This window comes from Hypomesus nipponensis, chromosome 11 (genome assembly GCF_054491055.1).
Source record: "Hypomesus nipponensis isolate SF chromosome 11, ASM5449105v1, whole genome shotgun sequence".
Lineage (NCBI taxonomy): Eukaryota > Metazoa > Chordata > Actinopteri > Osmeriformes > Osmeridae > Hypomesus > Hypomesus nipponensis.
In genome coordinates, this window is record NC_140371.1 from 11,205,765 (window position 1) to 11,222,619 (window position 16,855).

Below are 16,855 nucleotides of genomic sequence, written 5' to 3' on the forward strand. Positions count from 1 at the left end.
GTCACTTTCAGTGACTCCTTAACCAGACAACAATGACTTGTAATGGTTATGGAAAATAAACTTAATATGACAAAATGGTATTGGCCTCCTAAATAGTTGTAAACCACCAGTGTATTTGTTTATGCTCAATGCATGTGTGTACATTGTTTTATTGTGTGTCAGTGTGTAGGACTGTGTGGGTGTGTGTGTGTGCTATTTTTGTGAGTCTCTGTTTTAAGGCAGATGGATAAGTCTCCCATTCATGATCAGTCCCAAATGAGTGTGTGTGCTGTGTGAAGTGTTGGTGGGTGTACTATTATGTTCTCACCACAGCAAGGTGGCCTGTCTCCCCAACCTAAAGGAGGTGTGTGTGTGTGCGTGTGTGTGTGTGTAAGGGAGAGGGTGGGAATCCATTTTGGCCCACACCTATGTCCTTCAATACTTTTGAAACAATTGAAAAGTTGTGATTGTAGTGTCAATTTCACATTAGACACTTCACGGTGTTGCCACACTGGGGTGAATGCTTTTACAGTGTGTGCAGTTTTTGTATTTAAAATTATTTTTTACTTACATTCAACTGACACGATGTAAGTATGCACATACTCAAGCCTGTATAGCATGTGATACATGTCAGCAGGGCCGGCCCAAGCCTTTATGGGGCCTTAAGCTAAATTGATTTGGGGGCCCCTCTGCGTCGCTTATCTTTGCCGATAAAAAAAAATAATTGCCTTTGGGGGCCCTCTGGAAGCCACAGAGGCCCTAAGCAGCCTCTTAGTTAGCTTATGCCTTGGGCCGGCCCTGCATGTCAAAGTAAGGGCCAGGATGCTGAACTGCTTTGTTTAAAAGAGCATCAGATACTGCATCTAATTGAGAGTAGATACCATGTTAAAAGGTAGATATAAATTCTGATTGTTATTGTTATTTCAACTTAAAGACATCCTTTAAACATATGAATGCATTATATGCTTAGATAACCCCTTGGTGTGTAGGAACCAACCCTGGGCACAACGGACCCTCCCTGCTGCCTCACCCTGCACCATTTCACACAATAGCAACTATTTTCCAAGCTAACTAACTTGTCAGAGAGGCCTTGGAGCAAAACAAAGGTTGTCTGGGCGTGAAAGCACAGACAGAGAGCTAAAACTCATCTCTAGAGAGTTGTCTGCTAGTGTGCCAGGTTACCTCAGAGCGTTGCCATGGCGAGCCGACCTTCACAACAGGTAACCAAAACAGCTGATCAGCATAAGGCCTCCATGGGAAGCTCCTCTGCCTTGGTTCAACTCCCCCCACCTCCCCCCAGGCAATTCTTAGAAGACAATGAGATCCACAGTAAAAACAGAAACCCATCAACACTTTTATGCTAAGGAGAGAGGAAGATTCCCAGCTCTTGCTGGGCTGGTTAAAACATGAATAAGCTCAATCAAGGAGCAAATGGTATGTGAAGGGATGTAATGTTATGTAAAAAATCATACTGTACATCTAGAATTTAAGAGACAATACCTTAAAATTAAAACCAGTTATCTGTAATGTTTAACTTGAACTTGTTTCTTAAAATCATTACACTTGTTGTGAAGGGATGTAATGTTATGTAAAACATAATACTGTGCATATACAATTTAAGAGACAATACTTTGAACTTAAAACCAGTTTATCTGTAATTTTAACTTGAACTTGTTTCTTAAAATCATTACACTTGTCGTAATTACATAACAGATATGCTCCTTAAAATATGCAAATATTGCCTATTTTCACTTTTGCATCTCTAGGTGGCATCTCATTGATTGTAATCAACGCAGCTCATTTGAGTTTTATTCTGGTTTAAATAGTTGTAAGGACAGATACCTTGGATCAGCTTTTACCACCCTGTCTGTCAAACTACACTATCAGATAATGCCGAAAAGGATGTAATGGAAGTTGGTATGGGGCAGGCACAGATATGATCCTGGTTACTTTTTAATGCCCATAGTTCACCACAAATTATTAAATGACTATGTCATGTGTTAACCCCTAAAAGTGCATTCAGATACTCCGCACAGAAGGAGAGCTTGCCCAGGGCTTGAGCAGTTATTCACAGAACTCAGCTTAACAGGAAATGATAAATATTGAACTCCGGTTAACCTCATACATTTTAGAAGCAACATCAATCTTTATATAGCAGCTATTTTAACATACAGATGTATTGTAAAGTACAAAAATGGTGTTACAGATACAAATAAAAGTGTTAAGTGTACAAATGATAAAAGTCCAACAAATAAAAAGATTGAGGCAAGAGAACTAGAAAACAAAACTTACAGTTATAGACTGTGGTTTATTACTTAACATAAAAAAGGTATGAGGTGGATAAAGGATGCTGACGTCCAAGTAGCTCTGTTGAAAATAAATGAAGAAATGTTTTGGATGTGTCGTGTGTGTACAAGAGAGAGATAGAGGGAAGAGACGGATAGTTTGAGAACAATGTATTGTGTACAAAACCATATCACTATCATGGATAAGAAATTGAAAATGTTAAACCTGAACACACTAACTACTTGCAGGACTGAGAGTTAACGTTTTTATCTTTTTGTGTCTTGTATGAACTTCCCACCTGCTTTTTCAAACATGATTTAATATTTTTATTTTGTTACATTCACTTCTGATGTTAAGTCAGTAAAGGTCATCAGACCTGAAGACAGTCAAGTCAAAGTTCACCTAATTGAAACACTCTTATCAACTCAGTTGGGGTCTTTCAACGATTAATAGTATTAGCAAATTACCCAAAATGATGGGCTCTTGCAACTTTCAGAGCATTAATCAATTGATAAATGAAAGACTATATTGACTACATGACTACAAGCAAATCATTCTATTCCCATCAAAAGACGTACATTACCTATCCCCCGGTGACTGAGATTGTGGTGGGGGAGGGGAATGTAAACTAATATGTAAGGTAGCTATGATTGCTCAGTGGTGGCCACCCAGGTGCCCAGGGAGCCAATACAGATCTGCAGAGTCCTGCTGGCTCCCCTTCAAGATTGCCGTATCCCGCCTTCAAGATCCCGCCATCCTGGCCCAATACAGCCACAACTTGGTAGCGGGTGGAATCATAGTCACCCTACAGATGCTGGCAAAGACCTCTGCCCCCTGAGGCCGAGGAGATCCCAGAGCTGAGTGTCAGTCCTGCTCTTGCTGGGGAACAGCCCCTACCCCGCCAAGCCCCAACATCCTCCTTGCTCCATCCATAGGAATCTATACGTAAATGCAATGAATCTGTGCGTGTGTGTCTCTGTGTGTCTGTGAGTGTGTTCAAGTTTTGGTGGAACAATTAGCTTGAGAACCGAGCACTGTGCAAAGATATACTTTTGCAGGTGTCTCTCAGGTGGACAGTGAATGGTTATTTATTGTGCAAACCAGTCATCCAAACATTCACAAGCAAACTCCACGAAAGACTGCAAAAACTACAACAGACCACACCCCCACTAATCAAATTAGCGACAGTGATTAGGCCAAATTCTGGAAGGTAGCCTACAACTCTGTTTAGTCTACATGCATATAGACAACGTGGATTAAATTTACATGCTTTGTTCAGAAGTACAAGTGCAATACTATTTGTCCCTTGCACAGAACTGCACATGTGCTGTAAGGTGTAGACCTACAATTATGACAAATGGCTTCACCATAGTGCATTTAATGACTTACATAATTAACTAAATGTCTAGATGATTGTGGTGGTAAGACAGTTTAACAGAGAACCAACATATTACATATTCTTCGACATGACATAAGCAATTGATAATGTAGTTAACAGCAGATAGTTGTAGGCTACATCACTATTTGCATGAATCATTTGCAATTTGTTCAAAAGAATGATAAATTGCTTTAAAGATGCTGTAAAGCAAATTCCATGATTTGCTTCTCCGTACATTACATACATGTGAAATTAGTTGCTGAAAGCATGTGCAAAGCGCAAAAACTTGTCGCTCTGAAATGTGAAGACCGTTGAACAGTTTCTCACCCGTTTTCAACTCAGGTTCGTATAGGCGGGACAAAACCCAACCTATCTACATCACAGCCACCTATCTACGTCAGATCACAGAAGGTTTATATAATCTTCATTCTGTTACTCAACTGGTACGATGCAAATACAAAGTAATGAACACATAAAACACCTGCAGGTAGGTCTGTTCTGATATCTGCAATTGATTTTTTTTCTTCTCATTGTTGCTGTTGTTGCTAAATTCAGAGTCAGATGGCTGAGCGGTGAGGGAGTCGGGCTAGTAATCAGAAGGTTGCCGGATTGATTCCTCGCTGTGCCAAAAATGATGTGTCCTTGGGCAAGGCACTTCACCCTACTTGCCTCTGGGGGAATGTCCCTTACTGTAAGTACTTACTGCTCTGGATAAGAGCGTCTGCTAAATGACTAAATGTAAGTGTAAATTCAATAAATTCTTCAGCTCCTTCAGGTGACACGCCCCCACAGTATCAAGCAGAGAAGACTGCTGATTAACATACTTGTCAGCGTTACGTACGCCTCCCGAAAGAGAGAATGCAACGCCCCACTGCTCACAAGAACCCCTGGACCGGATGGTGCGATATGGAGACGTGGTGCAAAGAATGGGAAGCAAGGCCAACTGTTGTCTTCAAACAGTTTACTAACTGCCAAATAAACGTGCAGGGGAAAAAGGGCTGGGCACGACCAAAACAAAGAAAGCAAAACAATAGTCTCCATCCCTACCTTATCACAGTACACACCCTAACTAGCACCGTGGTTCTGGCGCTCTACCCAAAAATACAGGGGTTGGTCGGCCCAGGTCTTACCTAGTGTACATAGACAATAAGGTTCCTGCGGGTAGTGTAAGCCCCGGGGCCTCTTGCCTAAAGCACGTGGCTTTCCCCTTCCCCCCTGGAAACAAAAGCAGAAGGGTATTAACCCAAATGATGATGAACAACGTTACCATAGATACACAGATACAAATGTCAGAAAACAGCACACAGAACAATACAGACAGCAGTCAGCCAAGCTGACTAGCTGGTCACCACTAGGGCTTAAATAAGGCACATCACAGCTGCAGCCGCTGACGAGGGGGGGTGGCGGAGCGGAGTCCTGATCAGGGGCTTCGACCAATCAGCTACTGCAACTGGTTTTGAAGCCATCTTGCCCAAGATGACAACCATAAAGGAAAAGAAACCCCCCCCTCTCTCACACAAACCACAAACAGACATACGGACACAGATCCACACTGGAGCACTGGGGACGTAACAGTCAGTGTGTATTTTTAAATTAGAATTTGGATGGGTAGTTAACAATACATTCTTCTGTGGTGTGATGAACTTAAAACACATTTTCAGTTCTGCTTTCAGCATCTTTAATGATGTGCCTAAGTGACTAGATTATGTTGAGGTCGAACAATTACTTTTGAGAATTTCAGTTGGGATCTGAGAAATTTAGGTACCAAAGCCAATGATAAAACTGTCATCAACAGCTGCATCACAAGTATTGTACCCATTTACCTACAGTGACAGGAACCTGTGTGTGTGTGTCTCACCAACATATTAATCACCGAGTGCATCACGAGCACTGCACACTCATTTCTTGAATTGCAGGCTGACCCAGTACTGGGTTTTTTGCTTTACACAGTGGCTGTTTATCAATCCGAAGAACGCTGAGAACGCAAGTACATTCTTTTGAAGAACGTTCTTGCAAGCGTCCTTGCAAGAGTGGTCTTGCAAGGACTCAAGGACGGAGAATGAATTGAGATGGTTAGGGTTTTCCTGGACTCGCAGCATTATAACACTGACTAACTACAAAAACTAGATAACAAAGCTAAAAATGGTCCCTCTACCTGTAATTTTACGTTTTGTAGCCCTTACTAACTTACAGTAATGTTAACCAGTGTCTGCACTGTACTGCTAGCTAGGTTATAGAAAAGTCGGAGCAAATTTACAAATTAGCCATTTCATCAATAAAATAAGAACATTTTCAGCGACTACATCGCGTCACATTTTAATTCAGATGCTGATTTACAAGAACCGTTTAGCTGAAATATGAAAAGTAAAAATTACAGTTGTGAGGTTTGTCCGCCTCGCTTGACATCTTGCAATGACTTCTGGGGAATCAGAAGCGTTCTCGCTGGTCAAGTCACCATCCGATGCATCCTCGATAAAAGGGGCGGATCAAGAACATTTCCGGATATTTTTGGCGTTATTGGTGACTTGTGTTCTTTGGATTGGAACCGTACTTGGGCAATGAAAGATGACGTCAAACGAGTTCGCAAGAACACAAGAACGGAAAAAACGTGGATTGATAAACAGCCATTAACTCTGGGGGGTTGTTCAGGAAATGGTTTCATGCCGGATGTTATATGTGAATGCATTCTTCTTGGAATATGTACTGCAGCAATAGAAACAATCTCAAGTGCTCATTGGTTTCCATGTTAGTTAGTCGTCAATATTTTATGGATGCTAAACCCTTATAGTTTTTAAACCTGCATCATTCCTTTAGCGCCAATGAAATGTGTCAAATCTTCGATAACAGTTAATCACAAAAGTCTCTCTTTGTCCCATAATGACAAGAAAAGATATGAAGTGCCATGTGGAAATTTCCCAACAACAAATGTTCCTTTTCTCCGGAAGCTTGGCCCTAAAGGGTTTCTGTGGGTATATTTCCATGATGCCCTTGTTTACTCACTAAAGATAAAAAGATTAGAGTAGTGAGAGAGCAACAGAGGGAAGAGCTCTATCATTGTAAGTCATTAGATCGATTTTCCTGATTTAATGTTCCTGAGATAGGGGTAATGAGCCTCCATGCTCCCTTTTAAGACAGGCTTCACTCAATGCCATAGATATTGATCCAACTCAGAAGAGAAACAGACACTATGTATCTTCATTTTTGGTGTCTCCTCTCCCAAAAGCTTCAGCCCTGACTTACTATGTGGGCACATTTATTTACGTCTATCCCTTCTTCACCAAAATAATAATTTTGGATGCAAGACAACACACAACAAACCTTACTTTCTTCACACACTTAAATGCTGCTTTTGCAGGTTGTTCTCCATCCCGAGCTATTATAGAGAAGGTGGAAAAGAAAATCTCTCTCTTCTCAACCTTCTTCAGGCTCATTTATCACATTTAAGACAGATTATTTAATATTTAAAGTATAGAGGTCTTCTGACAAACCAATAAGATTTCAGATTTATGTTGACATTTGACCCAATGTTGAAATTCCCCTGATAATGCCTCAGTTGTCATTGGCAGTGAAAGCTGCTAAAAGATGAAACCTCAAGTAAACCACAGTTCATTTGGAGACAGAATTTTTCAAACCCATGTGGAACATGGCAGCACTGCCACATGTTATTGATTCACTTATGGTTTAATAAAACAGGGCTGCATCTCAATTGTCTATTGTGGATTTCTATTATTGTTTCATGTTGTGCACACACTCGCAACATAGACAAAGAACAGTAAGTATTTCATGTTCTTAGGAGAAAGAGCAGACCGTGGTCAATACAACGCTGTTTTGTGTGTCCGTCATAATGTATCATCATTCAAGATTACATGAACCAGCCTGAACAGATGCACGTTAAATGAATAACTGGGCTTAAATAACAGGGCCTGTACAGAAAAGACTGTCTCTGCCACAACAACTTCAAAGGGGCCAAGCAGTCTAATCAAAGCTCTAACATTTTGTGAGAGGACGAGATCAGACAGATTTGTCATTGAAGAGCAGTTGTTACACTTTGGCAGCAACAAGATCAAAGTCCTTTGGAAAGAGCCAGGGACAGACAAAGGCTTCAACATACACGCACATGTTCACACACACACAGACACACCCATGCTCTCTAAAAGACCATTTCCTTTGTGGTGGAACTGAGGTTGCAACAAACATCCTCGATCAGGATACTGAGCAATTGTGTCTGCACGGCAGGGCCGTAATCCTAATACACATAATACACATCCCCTCCCATATTCAAATCTGGGCAAAATGTCCCCCCCAATAAATTGGTATAAAAATAGAAATGTGCTACACTACAACAGGCAACCACGCACGCTGTCCGAAATTATCATAAAAAATGTCATAACTAAACGTAAAAAAAGAAGGAAAGGAAATCTCCCCAGCAGATTCCCCCCCCCCCCCCATGTTGACTTCATGGCTACGGCCTTGCTGTACAGTGTGTGTGTGTGATGCAAAGGCACATCACAGAGAGGGATATACATCCTGTGTCATCTTGTCTTTATGCAGTCTTGAAGTCTTTAACTACTGGCCTGTCCATTATCTGTTAAGCTTTGGGTCAACATCAGGGAGATTACTGCTGCAGATGAGACCTCCTCAGCCTGAGGGGTTTTCTAACTGGAAAATAACCATTAATGTGAACTGTTGCTCAGAAACACAGTTTTTTTCAGGTACTTGACAATGTATTTAGACAATTTTCCACATTAGTTTGGTTAGGTTGTTCTAGTGATGTATTTCATTGGCCAAATGATTGCTGGCCACTTGACAACTCCTTTGGTATGAGACAAAAATATGTAAACAAAGGCTAGGGAAACCATCAACGCTTCAGCAGTGAGTATAAACTGAGACCATAAATAACTTGATGGTACATAGTGACCTGCACATGCGCCATTGGCTGTAAGTGTGTTTGGATCCTATTCTGCTCTATGGTCTAACAATATGTATAAGAAATATGTTCAAGTAAATCAGGTTCTGTAGGAAAGGACATGGAGAATGACACAAAGAGAAAGAGAGACAGAGAGATATGCAGTATATATATAGAGAGAAATGGAAAGTGGGACTTATCTATTCCCCACTTATACTTCCCTCTGGGTCTGGTCTAATTCAAGCATTGACCCTCCTTCCCTCCTCTGCCCAAAGGTCAAGGCTTGGCCAAGTTGAGGCCACTCAGTGCGATAGACACGGTCTGAGTCTGAGAGCACAGTGGATTTCTACTTTGCAGTGGGGCAAAGGAAGGGAAACATACATGTCCTTTCGCATAATCCCAGAGAACAACACAACTGAAACCCACAAATCTTTAGTTTGACTCAATTTAGACTATACCCTAAATCCCCCTGGTTGTCTTTAGGGATCCTGCTTAATGAGACTGTATACTTGACTGTATTTATTTATAGAACATGTTAGTATCTTTTTACAGGAAATCAAAACAAGGCTTTGAATTTCATTCAACTTTGCTGCCATACAGGGGAAGAAAAATAAAGGGGAAGCTGTGTATTTGCGTGTGCGTGTGTTTTTTCCTCGGTATCGAACTGGTTTAACAGACCGAGGAAATATTACAAATATTCTCCTATAAAGCAATAATTGTGTGCAAAGTATCTTCAGAGGAAGCGTTGAAGACATGTATCTGCTATGCTGAGTGAGATATTGTTCTTGTTTGATTAACATTCCGAGCCAACCGCATAGCGTAAATACAAACACAGAGCCCTGTCTGTCAGATCTCAAGATTTTCTCTACTCGCAAAAGAAGAATGACTGTTAAAGCTTGGTGTAAGGAAATACCATTAACATCTGACCAAAGATGCTCCAACACAACAAAGCCTACTATTCTGTTTTATTAACAAGCTAATGGTCTCCCCATCTGTGAAATACTTGTTTACACAATGACTCAAAGAAACTCTCAAATCCCACAGTAAGAAAATATTGTGGAAAGCCACTTTAGCGACTGTTGATTGGTAGCAAGCAAATCCCATGAAAATAAAGATACTTTGAATAGAGGTGGTGAGCCCAATTTGACATGCATATTCTATGCAGGTTGAGAAGGCACAAACAGGGCTAGCAGCAGCAGGCCAGTTCCAAGTTTTTACCATTTTAGAATAGCTCTTTACCACCATTAGGTTACTTTTTTGCTCTGCTTTTGAGCTGTGTGGTGTATGTGTGTGTAGTCTGAAACACACACATACACTACACAGCTCACACATTGGTTTCCGTATGTGTGTGAAATGTGTGTGTGAGAAAAGGGAATTTTTCTCTTGTGGTTGAGCTATTCTTGAGAAACAGCCTCATTTTCCAGTAATGTGTCAGTAACTTACACTCACTGAAATGGAAGCCAAGCTTTAATAGTTTAGTGAATCAGTTAAGATATACAATTATTTAGTAAATCAAGTCAGCTAGCAAACTAGTAGCACACTTCTTAGGCACCCCACTTTTTAGTTTTATTTGAAACGTGTGACTGGTTGCTAGTTCATCTAGTTAAACAGACAGAATGCCCTTTCTTTTGTAAATTTCCCAAGCCAGACTACATAGCTAGATGTCTAATGCTATGTGGTGATGGAGAGAAAGCTAACCCATGCTTTTATCTCTCGATGGCCTCATGAGGCCCTATGACAGAAAACCTATCCTTGACTCTTTGCCAATGCCAATGTGAGAAATAAAACATTCAGTGAAGTGCAGGAACTGTACTGTAGGTCATTTCTTGAGAAATCCGTTCTGAATGCAATTTCTGAGTATTATGTGTGTTTAACAAATGCTAATTGCAGTGCCCATGGGTGGAATGCTAGACATCGAACCCATTTATCTGTTTATACTTGTTGGTTTGCGTTTACATGTTTATGTTTATCCCCAACAGTCAACATGACATCTCTTTGGAGCATGAGACACGGACTTACACACAATGCAACGTGTATCGTAACAAAAAGGCTCATCCAAACAGCATCAGAGACACTGACTGTCTTTCCACCTTCAAGAAAAGGCTCACGACGCACTTGTTCCGGGAGTACAACGGTACTTATGAATGGTTTGCTTGACACGATTGTTAGTTTCCTCAAGGATCACAATGACTCTTGCTTAGAGACGTTTTGCTCTTGTGGTTAGTGGTAACTCAGTTTTTTGGTTGTTTTTTTTTTTACTCGCAGTGATATATTGTTTTTAATGTTGCTTGTTTTTCCACAGGTACACTTGCACTTATAGCGGTTCATGTTGTTTAAATTGTAATTTGTTTAACTGCATGCTCTTATCGTTCTTTCCTTTGGCACTTATTTTGGTTGTTCACAATATGTTCTTCATGTTTTTGGCTACTCGCAATGTTTTGGGGCTATCTTGTTGTTATTATCAGTGACCTATGCACTTTGTAAAAATCTCTCTTGGAAGTCGCTTTGGATAAAAGCGTCTGCTAAATTAATAAATGTAAATGTAAATCACACAAAGCTGTGTGCATGATAATCGAGCCACACACACACACACACACACACACACACACACAACCACACAAACGCAAACACACAAAGATTCCTGGAATTATGGTTGGATAAATTGTAATTCTCTTATGCATTGGGAACTTCATGTGCAAGGTCTCAGTAACTAACCTGTGTGTACATACTATAAAAGCAATTACATGTCGAACTATGAGTTATGTGTAGCCAATCCACCCTCCCATAAGGACTGAATGTAAACTGACAAATGCATACATTCTAATATTCTTCCTTCTTCAATTGTCTTTTGTTAATTAAATACTGATTAATCAAAGTAACAGGACAGGCATCTACAGGCTTTGTCGAAGCATTACACCAATGGATGCACTAGCAATATCCAGGTGACATTGTTGCTGAGGTGACAGAACTTAAACTGTTCCCTTGGTAAAATATATTCTGTTTACTTGATCAAGATGTTTTGAGACTTTACAAAAGGAAAAGGCAGATAGACAGATAATAGCATGCACAAAGGCCTGGCGGCAGATAGACAGGTGACAGCATGCAGGTTGGCCCGGCGGCAGATAGACAAGTGACAGCATGCAGGTAGGCCTGGCGGCAGATAGACAGGTGACAGCATGCAGGTTGGCCCGGCGGCAGATAGACAGGTGACAGCATGCAGGTTGGCCCGGTGGCAGATAGACAAGTGACAGCATGCAGGTAGGCCTGGTGGCAGATAGACAGGTGACAGCATGCAGGTAGGCCTGGCGGCAGATAGACAGGTGACAGCATGCAGGGAGGCCTGGCGGCAGATAGACAGGTGACAGCATGCAGGGAGGCCCGGCGGCAGATAGACAGGTGACAGCATGCAGGTAGGCCTGGCGGCAGATAGACAGGTGACAGCATGCAGGTAGGCCTGGCGGCAGATAGACAGGTGACAGCATAAAGGGAGGCCTGGCGGCAGATAGACAGGTGACAGCATGCAGGGAGGCCCGGCGGCAAATAGACAGGTGACAGCATAAAGGGAGGCCTGGCGGCAGATAGACAGGTGACAGCATGCAGGGAGGCCTGGCGGCAGATGGCCACTATCCGGTTGAGTGAAGAGGTGTGACACTTATGCCCAACCTGGTTAAATAGACTTGGCCCTTATAATCCGCTGTGTTGGTTGGCAAAATGTCAAAAGGTGCCCAGGCTCATTTAATGTAACAATGTTCAGTTTTCTCATTGAACATTTAAGGAGCCCTGTTTTGACTTAAGATGTTTTCTGTTGTTATAACAGGTGGACTTGACGGTCAAGAGCTTGATCAAGGTTATCAAGATGCCCACATAAAAATTGCTTATATACTATCACCTCATAACCTTTTTAAATTAATCATTTAAAAATGAAGGTCTTATTTCATGGATATACTCTCTCACACACACACACACACACACACACACACACACACACACACACACACACACACAGACACAGACATCGACACAACAACTCCATTCCAAAAATAAGCAAACTGTCAAATAAAGAATTGGACCTCTGTGTCCATCTTGCAGCATACTACATGTGATATGTTACAAAACTGTCAGTTATATCCTGTGTCCTGTTTGAATGTGTTTTATAGCAAAAACACACACATTTACACACAAGAATATAAGTGCATGAGTAGCATTATCAATGTAACATAACCACATTTGTCCTACAGTAATTTAGCAGAAATTATCTACATATTTTTTGATTTAGCGACTAAATGACTTTTAGTTTAGACTTTTGCTTCATGAACAACTTTGCCAACAGCAGGTGTGGAGATCAACACTTGGTTGTAATTAAGACTCGTAATCTGTAACTCTGATTGGGCCATCTCACTGGGGCATAGACAACCATTTCACTTTGAATCAAGCCTGATGCCATAATCCTAACAAGGCCATATGGAGAACAACTGTTCCTGTAGTCAACACTACTGATATGGGGAAAACACAACACCTGCTGGCCTTAAGAGGATAAGACGTTTCAGAGATGTGTGTGTCTTAAGACTTCATCAGTGCTCTACTCTGATTGCAGTGTGCCATTTGCTTAGGAAGTGTCATGAGGAGAGAGGGACATGGTCAGTGTCTTTCTTAACTGAGTCCATTTACTGCAACCTCTGTGAATGACACCATCAACATAACAACAGCTGAAAAGAGTTGTCAAAGTCTGAAAGAAGAAGGGTTTTGAACATTTGAATCGAAGAAATACAACGATGGCGATGATGTACAGGTCACCTTCACTCCAAACGAGCGAGCTGCTAGCACTGTATGAGGGAAACCAGGACCCTTACACTTCCAGTGATGACCATGCCCAGGAGGTGAGAGTCTTAGATTTACTGTGTATTGATGCAGCTTTAACCTTTGCATGAATGTGATTAATAGAGCATGAGTGGCCAGAAGTACAATTGTCACTACAAATCATTCCATGTCCACTTTCTTGGGTCAGGTTGTGAGTACCCCAAGGAATGTTTTTTTGTGTTTTTGGTTGTTGTTTGGTAATGAGAAGTGTCCAGGTAGCATGGCCAGCATACCGTTTCAACATGTTTCAACTACAGTATGTTCATATTGCAAGTACAAAGGAATTTTCAAGTAATAGTATTTGCATTCAAGAACACAGAATCTTCTTACAATGACACATAAACATATGTATGGCTGTGTATATATGTGACACCCCCACAATAGCTCTACACGCTGGTATTTTTGGCCTGACTTCAAAAGATTAAAAATACCCTGCATTGAGCTTCAACATCACAACACTATCACTAGATTTAATTTTGATGATGCACATATCTCTCCCAAATGATATGATCTATTATAAAATAAAATAAACAAAACAGTCATTTCGAACGTAACTTGACTGAGTGCTTACCATTTTCAGGAGAATGAGCTGGCATCAGCAGGGACACCGAGGTCCATCTCCCTGAACGACTACAGCATGGAGAGAGAGGAGCCTGGCCATGGGCTCCGTCAGGCATACTTCTCCAACCAGGAGTACTACTGGAGGCTGGAGGAGCTGAAGAAAACCCACCTCAGGAACATGGCTGAACTGGAGAGGATGTACATAGGCAGGTCAAAGGTCCCCAGTGAGGAAGAGGGAGGGGATTCTGGTCTGAAGAGAGAAGAAGCTTACGTAGGAGATTCCCCCAGGTTTGATATGTCTAGTGCATGCAAAATATGCTGTGTACTCTCTTCTACATTTCTTAACGTACTTTCCTTGATTATTTCAATTAAATATCTATGCATATATGAATCTTTCTGTTTTTCAGTTTGAGGCTGGAGAGTGCTGGATTCATGCCAATGAGGACACTGCAGAAAATTGTATCCGACGAAGAGCTCGACTTCAATGACACCTCCAGTGTTTCAAACGAATCAGAGAGCAGTACAGGGGACAACCACACTGAACTGGAGTTGGTGGACAAACCCAAGGCCTCAAAAAAGAACATAAAGATGGGGTGGTAGGTGTAGCTCTTTATTTATTATTATTAACAGTTTGATTAAAGTTAACTCCTCTTTGGTCCAGCAGTGGATGTTTAGAACCTGAACATGGTGCTCAAAAGGCCATTGGTCAGAATCAAATGGAGACATTCAATGTATTTGATTGGTTACATAATCACACTAATATTATAGAGTGAAGAATTAAGAGATGAATCAAGTTTGACTATATTCTCATTGACAGGGACACACAGTCAAATCAAGCTGGGACAGTCATTACTCAAAAGCGATCAAAAAGCCAAATCAAAGTTAGTAACCCTAAAAGCCAGGGAAAACTGGTGCGGCAAACTCAGAGCCATGTTGGAGCCCACAGTTCCAGAGTGACCATTCCCCAGCCATTCCAGATGACAGTGAGGGAGGAGGAGAAGAAACAGCGAAGGGTGCGTACACGCTCAGAGGTGGAGCTGGAGAACTCGCTGTTGCGCCGGGAGCTGGACGAGCTCAGGGAGTGCGGGAGGAAGTTCAGAGCGACGCCTGTTCCGGCGCACACCCGTCAGCCCCTTTACGAGGTGGTCAGTCACCGTCCACAACAGCAACTTGGGCACCATACCATTATCGGCTGGAATCGAGGCAGAGGAAACCGTGGTGGCACTCATGCAAATAGGGTTGCTGGTGGCATTCGTCCTACCTCCTCCACACTTCGTCCTTTCAGCTTCCTGGAAAGAGAGAGGAAGAAGAGGGAGCAGAAGATTCTAGCTGAGTTAGGGAACCTGGAGCCCAAAGAGGAGAGGAGAGTCTTCAAAGCCAGGCCAATGCCAAAATTTGTGTACAGCTCCACCCAGAGGCAAGAGGGAAAAGAGCAGTTGAACAAGACCACAAAACCAGGCCCCAGGTCATTTATCTTCAGCACACTGTTGGATGAAGAGCCAAGAGAGGAAAGAGAGGACACAGAGGGGAACAAGGACACATCACTGGACCCGGAACTGAGGTTCCACCACTCACATCAGGAAGTGCAACCACAGTATAATAGCTACTGGAGGCATCCCTCAATCAAGATGGCAGCATTGCCCCTGAACCAACGAGAGCTCCTATTGGGGATGGAGCTGGAGAGGAAGCGGATAAAGGAGAGGGAGTGGCCCTACATTGACCCACTCCAGACAGCTGGCTTCAGTGTCAGTCATTGCACAAATAAAGAAAGCTCACTAGCCAACAAGAGTGACTATATTAGTGTGTGAGGAAATGCATGAATTGTGTTTAATAGAGTAAGAGTGTAAGAGAATTTGAGTGAAAGTGTGTGCTTACTTTTGCTCTGTGTACATGTGATTGTGAGAGATACACAAACACAGACCTTCCTGTTAGGTTTAATGGTAAATAATTTAACTGATGGAGAAATGTATGCCTCTTATGTTTTGGTCTGCTACTGTAAATTGAATTAGATCAATAAGTTAGACAGGATCCATGACAGATTGAAAACAGTGGTGCTACATGTCTGTGTGATACTGGTCCAAGCAAGAGTAAATTAACTAAGAAAAAGTGTCATGCTGTCTGTACTGTACAGTAAACCAAAATATTTGTAACTAAGCTACTTTTAAATGGACCTAATGTCCCTAAAGCCTAATGTTAGAAAATACGATAAAGAAACTGGGTGTCCTATCTAGAAATATTATAACACAAAAATACATTGCATTTACTTATTCTGTATTCTAATAAAAGGCCTAATTGTTTCATGTTTTGTCTTCAATACATGAAGTTTGTGTGGCGATTACTTGAAATACCGTCTTGAATGAGTCATAAACCTGCAGGTTAAGAGTGTCTGTACTCTGAACACACAAATGGTTTGATCGTTCAATGCATCAGTTCCAAGTGAGCTGTTACCAAAAAGATGCTGTCTTAATATGATTTCAATATCAGTACAATCCAACTTGACACAGTTATATGTTTTGGGAAATATAGCCTAACTAGATTATTGGATAGCCTATGGTATGCACTTATGTAGGATTCTAGTATCAGAAAATAGAAAAGTGACATGGAAAGTAAAAGACTACCTGTTAAAGGCACTGGTTAACAGTAGTTGGATAAGAGCAGTCGAGTTCAGTTAGGCTTTGTGGTGGACCTAGAAACGTTAAAGATGAGTAGTGAGGCAAGACAGAGGTGGCACCACAGGTGCAAAAGTGGTGGAGCAAAATTCGGCCAGGCCTGCCCCCACTGCTAAAAAAAATCCTAGCGGAAACACTGCTATATAGCCTTTATTGTACAAAAACATGGGAGCAGACACTGACGACTACAGGGGCATGGTATTCCATATCAGATTATAG

The 16,855-nt window shown here is 41.6% G+C and overlaps 1 protein-coding gene across 1 annotated transcript; it reads left to right on the plus strand.

Moving 5' to 3' along the window:
* Positions 1-13,321: 13,321 nt before the first annotated feature.
* Positions 13,322-15,805, plus strand: LOC146268075 (protein FAM161A). The gene is made up of 4 exons (XM_084709435.1): positions 13,322-13,426; positions 13,987-14,255; positions 14,375-14,563; positions 14,785-15,805. Exons 1-4 carry the CDS (start codon positions 13,322-13,324, stop codon positions 15,773-15,775), a joined length of 1,554 nt encoding a protein of 517 aa, XP_084565561.1. The 3' UTR covers positions 15,776-15,805.
* Positions 15,806-16,855: the final 1,050 nt, after the last annotated feature.